Genomic DNA, 9,660 nt, shown 5'->3' on the forward strand with positions numbered 1-9,660 from the left:
AAATAATAAATAACGCATTGGAAAATTCCCCGGTATTGTTTTAATTTTGAAGCATCCGATTATACACACTTATTCACATAATTTCATATACAGATATAAACAAACATTTAAACAATTTCATCCAATACTTAAATAAACATGAAAAATGATATTGCGTTTTTCTTTAGAAAACGGAACCATATCTAATTTTACATTACTGACAAAAACATTCTTGATAATTTAAATTCCCTTCCAAATTGAAACTTAAATATATGTGTGTTAGTATGCATCATTTATCATTTGGCTAAGAAAACACATTTGCGAAGATAAATATATTTACATTACATACACAGCGTTATATATACACAATAGAAATAAACAAATAATTCCAGATATTTCCTCGCCGAAACAGTTAGTAACGGTATCATAATACATTATAAACGACGAGGTCCAAGGTTTGGCTATTTCAAATGGGCTTTGTTGAGATATAGGTGCATGAAAACAGCTTCATCAAAATAGCCGAGATGTTCATACCTAAACGCATCCTGCAATCAAAATGTTTATTGCATAGAATCTTGGTTTGCTAAAATATATGTGTAGGAACATATACATGAACATGTGTTTCAAACTATTATGACGATCAAAATTAAAATAGCCAAGTCTTGGTCAAATCCGTTACTACAGAAACGGTTTTTATTATCACAGATTCTACGCCCCCTTGCCTACGGGGGCTCCTCCCAGGCCCTTGGCAACCGCACCTAGTAACGGGAGTGACATCCCGGCATTTAGGACCTGCAACAGACAAAAAGACGGTCACAGATTACTGTAAATATACTTTTAAATCGATACTTTTATATTCCGCTAAAATTATGATTATTTGTATGTTAGTAGGCGGCTAAAATGGATGCCTGTATATAAATGTGTGTATTACTCAATAAATAAAACAAGTAGGTATTTAAAAATAAAAGTATATTGAATTCCATTGTAACACATTATCATTATGTTCGGTAAACCTACAGAACCATCTCAGTGAATTAAATTATCCACATTAAAACCCGGCATATTCTAAATTAACAGCCGGTACCGGTGTCACTTCTTCGGTAACAGCCGGTACCGATATGTCACTTCTTCACTGTATTTTTACAATGAAGCCAATCAGTTACACGCTCTACTAATCTACCGCCTCAAACCCGTGTCGGGAAAGGTTTTGAAATACTTCCTCTGTATCCGTGCAATCAGAATATTTCCTGTTTGAAATGCACAGTTCACATTTTTGTAAATCTCTCATCCACCGAACAATTATTTCGGTCAGAACGCCTTATCAAGTTTATTCTCTTATGGAACAAAACATTGCTACAACGTGAATATTGTTGTTCAAAGATATGTATGCAAATATCTATATGGTGTGAAGCTATCATTAATACAAAATATCTATATTGTGTAAATGAATTTGGAATCATCGGGTATGTAAGCTAAAACGTTCATAATTAATTTAAACAAGAATACTAAAGGGCGGAACAATAAACCCCCTGATCAATCCAGAAACTAACAATGGGCTGTTTAAAACTTCTTAAAAATTGAAAATATCGATCAGAAAAAACAAGGCTATAAAGATTTGAACTTCCGATATCTTGTCCGGAGTGACACTACCAACACGATATTGTTCCATTTATTCCCCTACAGGAAGGTCTCACACAACCTATTCAGCCAATCAGCTGGTGTTTCACCTGAACCAAGTCCCTGAAGGAAATGCGTTCCTTGGGTTTGTAGCTATGTCCTGAGTAAATAACACATACAATGGGTACTTTCTATATACGAGAATAAAGAGTAGGGTCTTGAGATTTTGAAAATCAAAAATATACACTCCTTGTACAAATAGAAAGATGTAGGATTCCAGGTGTAGAAAGGTGGTCATTCCCCTGTCCACTGTAAATATCAGGGTTACTGTCTTCCAAGTACAGGTGTGCTCTTATATGCTATTAAACCTATCCAATATCATCATTTATCTGGTAGGACAAATCTTCGAACTTTAATTTGATATCAATTTCACAACATTTAAACTTCAAATGAGCGATTGAGGGGATAGACTCATTGGTAATAACATATAGTGAAATAATTAGTTGTGTGAGACCAGGAAACGTGATTATGTGAGAGTTACCTCCCTTCTAACAGTAATCTTAGTACGGACAGTGCACTCGGAGAAATCCTTCCTCTTTGCTCGCACCTGACTTGATTACTGCGCATTCTATTTTTAAAAGGAACGCGTGTGTTTGTTTTCCAAGTCTTGAGACCTATCTCGCCATTCTCGTATAAATGGAGTACCAATTCCAAACGCCAATCCCTCAGTAAAATCCGTACCAAACCTCCAACACCCATTTCACTTTAGGCACTTGGTTTGGGTGAAACACAACCTCATTGGCCCGTCTTTCTTTCTCTTCCCGCCATAATTCGAAATTTACCAAAATTTTCCTTTCGATCATTTCCTGGCTTAAAAAGCCGTTTTTTTCATCTTAATTGTCGCAAGGTTCTTTAACACATTTGCCAAGTCCTAGCAATAGACGGTCGTCCAGAAATTCGATCATATATGTTATCTTTAGATTGTTTAAGAGCAATTGATATACAAATAAACCTAATATACATATGGTATGTCATTGTACATTGTCTTCTCAAGCTGGACCGTCTGTAAACTGTTTTGCAATGCAAGCGTCCGTTTTTCATGTGAAAGACTTTGGAAGTGTTGTCAGATTTCAATGGGTTTTTTTTATTCTTCTTTTTTTTTCTAGAATTCGACAGTTGCGGAATACCTATCGATGTCACCGAAAGTTCTGTTAACTGGATCACGTCGACAAAAAGTTTTTAGTCATATATTCACCAGGGGAGTAGATAGGTTTCCTCTTTAAATACGATAAATGTACAAATGTTACAGATGCTAGTAATGTCTTACTTCAGATGCACGTGTCTAAGATAATCAAACACTGACATTCATTTCTCTATCGGACCCGTTCCGTACTCCTCGTTATTTATCGCTTGATATGTTAGCTGTAGGTAACTTCAGGGGGTGTTTATTTCAGCCTTTACCAAAGACCTTTGATGGATAAATTGTAGTTGGTAGGAACAACGCTAATCCTCAGATACACATCTTTTGATAACGTCTTGGTGATATATCGTCCCTTGACCACTGTTAATCTGATGACACACTGTCAGGTATGATAGATAAATGATACAAAATGTGATATCCAGTCAGACACAATGAAAACAAAACACTGTAATCACTGTAGCTTAGTGACTAAAAAATCTGGAATACTCTATCAACCAGATACCTCCGGAAGATATCCATTTCAAATAATATTTGATATTTGTATGATTTTCATTCACTAGTTCTCGTGTCGTCTGCATTTCTGTTTAATGTTCATTTTATTTATGCTAATTACGTGTTGTTTTTGTCATTGCTTCTGTCAAACAGTCTATTTATATACACTACATGAGTCGTAGATGTTGCAGATCCCTGTACTATAGGCCTCAGATGCAATCCGTGTTCTGAGCAGATCAATCATGACGAGGAAATAAAAACGAAATATGAAACTTGGATATAAATGCTTCCTTCAATAGCAAACTGAAAAAAAAATCATCGTGGTAAATGTCTAAAAATGTAAATGTATTCATTCAACACTTTTCAGTAGATGTGAAATTAATTTAAAGTTACGTTTATCTTTCTAAATCGCATGTGAAAATATTCAATAGTCATGCAGACGTTCAAATATTAAGAAGGTCAGATAATCACGATTCCTTGCTCAGACAATGGAACTTAAATGGTACAAAAAGTAATATGTATATGCTTCTACATTAGGTAGCATATTCCTATGAGCATCCCGAATAAGAATAATTACGGTCCTTCTGTTTTAAGTTTTTATTGTTGATTAACGTCGCATCTGCTGACACTCTTCGGGTGTTTGTTTTTTATTGTTGGGCGTAAGTTTGAGCTTTTGAATTTGTAATGTATGTTATCATCTTGCGAATGGTCGACGTAAGAAATGTTAGTGTGGATAGATGATTTTGCGAGAGCTATATTTACGGTGACCGTAAATGTGACTTTGTAAGAATCGTTATGACCGTTTGATAGCTATATGTGTGAGGTGTTCATACATGATGTTTAACAATATTACTAGATCTAGTAATAGCAAGGTGTTTTCAAAAACTACCCCGATGTGCAATATTTAGCTATAGACAATGATGCATGTTATAGTGTTTTTGACTATAGAATTCCATTACATGATACGATTATTATGAAATCTAAACATCTGGCTGATTCGTGTTGATAGTCAGATTTACATATTGAGCAACGTAGCAGTGTTTGATTTATTTATTTGAAATTAAATCAAACATATCTCCAAAAAGTAATGTTTACTAAATCCATACGATAGGAAAGTTTCTATGAAAAATATTACTGCGCAAACATCGTCAGAAACCAACGAGTCGCTGCTGTTTTCATTGGACTCGAACGACAAGAGCAGATCTAGAATTTCGAGGCAAACATTAAAATCTTGAAATTGAGTTAAACGACCGATCAGGCTGTCGCCGGGTTTCTGACGAAGCTGCGCAAACTGATAGGTCAATTAGGTTGTTCATTACGATATGTGTTGTATTTAGAAGGAGCAATGTGATGTTAGTCTTTCATAGATCATAACTTACTCATATCATTTTGAAATGTTGTTTTCATTTGTGAAGTTTACCTAATGTATATAGTAAATTGTTCAAGTTTAGCGAAAGACATTTAAAGCATTTTCTTTTATCTCTTTGACTTTGAAGAAAAATTCAATACGATTACTGGATGAAACCATGTTGAATATTGTTATTGGTGAAAAGATTGTTTTCTTTGGTGAATGATGTTACCGATAATGAACAACCTGTGAATTAAATGGTTATTATTTGTTTATTTGTATATCAAATGACAGTTTTGTGAAATATTATTCGTGATGATTGTTTTTATTTCTTCAAAATCTGATTGAAAATGTCAAGTTTGATATGATACTATTAAACAAATAATTTTTATTTCTAATATTTAAAATTACCTTCTACGCTCTGTTCAGGTTAAATGGGCCGATCAAACAACATCACTAAGGCAATTGAAAATTCGGTATCTATGCTTCATGCTAAGACGTCATCATGAATGAAAATATTCGTCCTCGCCTAGGAATCCGTAATTGCACGGAACTACTGTTCTGATATCTTCATATCAAAGTCAACATGGAAATGAATTCTGTTTTACTTACCTATATATCAGTTTGTCTTGTATGGAAAGGGAGGTTCATTTCATACACCGACATACAACATTGTATTCCAGCGTCGAAATAGTGCAAGATGTACACTATCGTCAACCATAGTGCTATGTTAATCGTTTATGTTTTGTTTTATACTGTAATATGTTTTTGATTGTTTTCATCACCATGATATTACTGTGTTATGTACAGAGGGAGAATATTTCGTTCCTCGCTAATCCAGTCATCTTAAATACGTTATAATAATGTCCATCTGTGTCACCACGACATGTTGTTCTTTACAAGTATCATTCTAACACAGCTATTTATAAATCGTATTATGTATTTGTCTTCAAAAGAATAAATGAGAATATTTACTTTTTACACAGGAGTTGTTTTATTTTATTTTTTGTTTTGTTTATTCTTTTACGGTAGTTGTCGTTGGAACAGCCTGGTCATATGTGTTCGTTGATCGTGATCTTGACTTTTCAAGAAATAGTGAAGAGACCGCTTCAAATTTTAATAACGTATTTCCCGGAAATGTGACAATGGATCAAATGAAATGATATTCTACATGTATAATATTACTCTTATCAATTCGGAGGTATTCATTATATACGTTTGTCATTTGGAAATACTATTTGGTAAGTATCCGCCAAAAATAAAGGCGTTAATGAATCGAGACTAAAACAACAAAATAACAATATAACATTATCTGTATTCGAATGATTATTTTATTGATTGGTACTTACCACAACAACAAATTATTGTCAGATACGATTCCAATCGACACGTTTTTATTATTTTGGTAAGAAAACATCATATCTGAAAGTAACATAAGAAACATTCAAGAATATTGTTAATACAGAGCTCATTGCATTTGCAATACGAGGTAAGATCATTTGCAAACAAATTGAAGGATAACAGTTTGTTGTAAAATACCAAATGCATGTCATTCTTTATTGAGCAATACCACGTTTCATTTAACCTATGCACAGTGATGTTAAATTACTTAAGTTGTAGAACAATGAATTATCAATTATAAAAGAAATGGAAACCATCTATTTCAATAAACATTTCATTTCGGAAATATCAATGAATTTCAACATCTATTTGAACCTTTCCAAGTATAGACTACCACGATTTCGAGTAAATCGTTTATTGTTTTGTCCAGTTATCTAACAAAACATTTACTGATGAAGATATTCGTTTGCTAAGATTCAGAGCAAATTATTTTTTCTCGCTCTTGCCATTTGTTAAACATACACACATATACGACCACATTCAAAATATCGATTTATTATGTATGCATTGTTTTAAAATAAAGTGTATACATACATACAGTATATATGTGTCCGTACTTAACATGGAAATATTGTGAATATGCCCACATGTTCATGTTAATACAGTATACAAGTCACAAATTAGGTATACAGTACATGATGAAGAAATTGCCTCGATTTCTCAAGAATTCGCGTAACTTATGTTGCTCAATTGATATGGAATCTGAAGAATAGTCAACATTTAAATAGTAATTCATAATTTATTTATCCATGCTTTAGGTGGCACGTTTTTGAATCTTATAACTTAATCTGATGGAAAAGTAACATTCGAAAGTTGTTAGCATTGATCAGATTTTCACACTGCATTTCTAACACTTTCGTAAATTTGAACAGAAATGTAATTTATTAAGCACATTAAAACACTATACAACTGATAAAAGAATTTAATTCTTTTTGTTTAATATGAAATACTCTCAATCAATCTATTGACACAAATAATAAATAACGCATTGGAAAATTCCCCGGTAATGTTTTAATTTTGAAGCATCCGATTATACACACTTATTCACATAATTTCATATACAGATATAAACAAACATTTAAACAATTTCATCCAATACTTGAATAAAATGAAAAATGATATTGCGTTTTTCTTTAGAAAACGGAACCATATCTAATTTTACATTACTGACAAAAACATTCTTGATAATTTAAATTCCCTTCCAAATTGAAACTTAAATATATGTGTGTTAGTATGCATCATTTATCATTTGGCTAAGAAAACAAATTTGCGAAGATAAATATATTTACATTACATATACAGCGTAATATATACACAATAGAAGTAAACAAAAAATTCCAGATATTTCCTCGCCGAAACAGTAACGGTATCATAATACATTATAACGACATTTGTTACACGTGTTCTGTAGGGAATGATGTAAGATTATATGGGCCATATGGATCTCTTACAGATTAATTTTACCAACGCTTATCTCCCGACTTCAGACACAGGACGAGGTCCACGGTTTGGCTATTTCAAATGGGCTATGTTGAGATATAGGTGCATGAAAACAGCTTCATCAAAATAGCCGACATGTTCATACTTAAACGCATCCTGCAATCAAAATGTTTATTGCATAGAATCTTGGTTTGCTAAAATATATGTGTAGGGACATATACATGAACATGTGTTTCAAACTATTATGACGATCAAAATTAAAATAGCCAAGTCTTGGTCAAATCCGTTACTACAGAAACGGTTTTTATTATCACAGATTCTACGCCCCCTTGCCTACGGGGGCTCCTCCCAGGCCCTTGGCAACCGCACCTAGTAACGGGAGTGACATCCCGGCATTTAGGACCTGCAACAGACAAAAAGACGGTCACAGATTACTGTAAATATACTTTTAAATCGATACTTTTATATTCCGCTAAAATTATGATTATTTGTATGTTAGTAGGCGGCTAAAATGGATGCCTGTATATAAATGTGTGTATTACTCAATAAATAAAACAAGTAGGTATTTAAAAATAAAAGTAGATTGAATTCCATTGTAACACATTATCATTATGATCGGTAAACCTACAGAACCATCTCAGTGAATTAAATTATCCACATTAAAACCCGGCATATTCTAAATTAACAGCCGGTACCGATGTCACTTCTTCGGTAACAGCCGGTACCGATATGTCACTTCTTCACTGTATTTTTACAATGAAGCCAATCAGTTACACGCTCTACTAATCTACCGCCTCAAACCCGTGTCGGGAAAGGTTTTGAAATACTTCCTCTGTATCCGTGCAATCAGAATATTTCCTGTTTGAAATGCACAGTTCACATTTTTGTAAATCTCTCATCCACCGAACAATTATTTCGGTCAGAACGCCTTATCAAGTTTATTCTCTTATGGAACAAAACATTGCTACAACGTGAATATTGTTGCTCAAAGATATGTATGCAAATATCTATATGGTGTGAAGCTATCATTAATACAAAATATCTATATTGTGTAAATGAATTTGGAATCATCGGGTATGTAAGCTAAAACGTTCATGATTAATTTAAACAAGAATACTAAAGGGCGGAACAATAAACCCCCTGATCAATCCAGAAACTAACAATGGGCTGTTTAAAACTTCTTAAAAATTGAAAATATCGATCAGAAAAAACAAGGCTATAAAGATTTGAACTTCCGATATCTTGTCCGGAGTGACACTACCAACACGATATTGTTCCATTTATTCCCCTACAGGAAGGTCTCACACAACGTATTCAGCCAATCAGCTGGTGTTTCACTTGAACCAAGTCCCTGAAGGAAATGCGTTCCTTGGGTTTGTAGCTATGTCCTGAGTAAATAACACATACAATGGGTACTTTCTATATACGAGAATAAAGAGTAGGGTCTTGAGATTTTGAAAATCAAAAATATACACTCCTTGTACAAAAAGAAAGATGTAGGATTCCAGGTGTAGAAAGGTGGTCATTCCCCTGTCCACTGTAAATATCAGGGTTACTGTCTTCCAAGTACAGGTGTGCTCTTATATGCTATTAAACCTATCCAATATCATCATTTATCTGGTAGGGAAATCTTCTAACTTTAATTTGATATCAATTTCACAACATTTGAACTTCAAATGAGCGATTGAGGGGATAGAGTCATTGGTAATAACATACAGTGAAATAATTAGTTGTGTGAGACCAGGAAACGTGATTATGTGAGAGTTACCTCCCTTCTAACAGTAATCTTAATACGGACAGTGCACTCGGAGAAATCCTTCCTCTTTGCTCGCACCTGACTTGATTACTGCGCATTCTATTTTTAAAAGGAACGCGTGTGTTTGTTTTCCAAGTCTTGAGACCTATCTCGCCATTCTCGTATAAATGGAGTACCTATTCCAAACGCCAATCCCTCAGTAAAATCCGTACCAAACCTCCAACACCCATTTCACTTTAGGCACTTGGTTTGGGTGAAACACAACCTCATTGGCCCGTCTTTCTTTCTCTTCCCGCCATAATTCGAAATTTACCAAAATTTTCCTTTCGATCATTTCCTGGCTTAAAAAGCCGTTTTTTTTCATCTTTAATTGTCGCAAGGTCTTTAACAAAAAAAGTCGAGCCAACGGTGTCATGACATTTTCCC

At 33.9% G+C, this 9,660-nt stretch overlaps 1 protein-coding gene across 6 annotated transcripts in view; it reads right to left on the minus strand.

The window, feature by feature from the left end:
- Positions 1 to 5,948: 5,948 nt before the first annotated feature.
- LOC117344824 (voltage-gated potassium channel subunit beta-2-like) overlaps positions 5,949 to 9,660 on the minus strand; it is a 77,721-nt gene continuing 74,009 nt past the window's right edge. For 2 of the 6 annotated variants that reach the window (XM_033907654.1, XM_033907655.1), the window contains exon 16: positions 5,949 to 7,882. In XM_033907654.1, the coding sequence (XP_033763545.1) occupies positions 7,798 to 7,882 (85 nt within the window). In that variant the 3' untranslated portion in view covers positions 5,949 to 7,797. The remainder of the gene's footprint in view (positions 7,883 to 9,660) is intronic. The other 4 variants (XM_033907661.1, XM_033907659.1, XM_033907662.1 and 1 more) reach the window with 3 other exon arrangements.

This window comes from Pecten maximus, chromosome 16, assembly GCF_902652985.1.
Source record: "Pecten maximus chromosome 16, xPecMax1.1, whole genome shotgun sequence".
Lineage (NCBI taxonomy): Eukaryota > Metazoa > Mollusca > Bivalvia > Pectinida > Pectinidae > Pecten > Pecten maximus.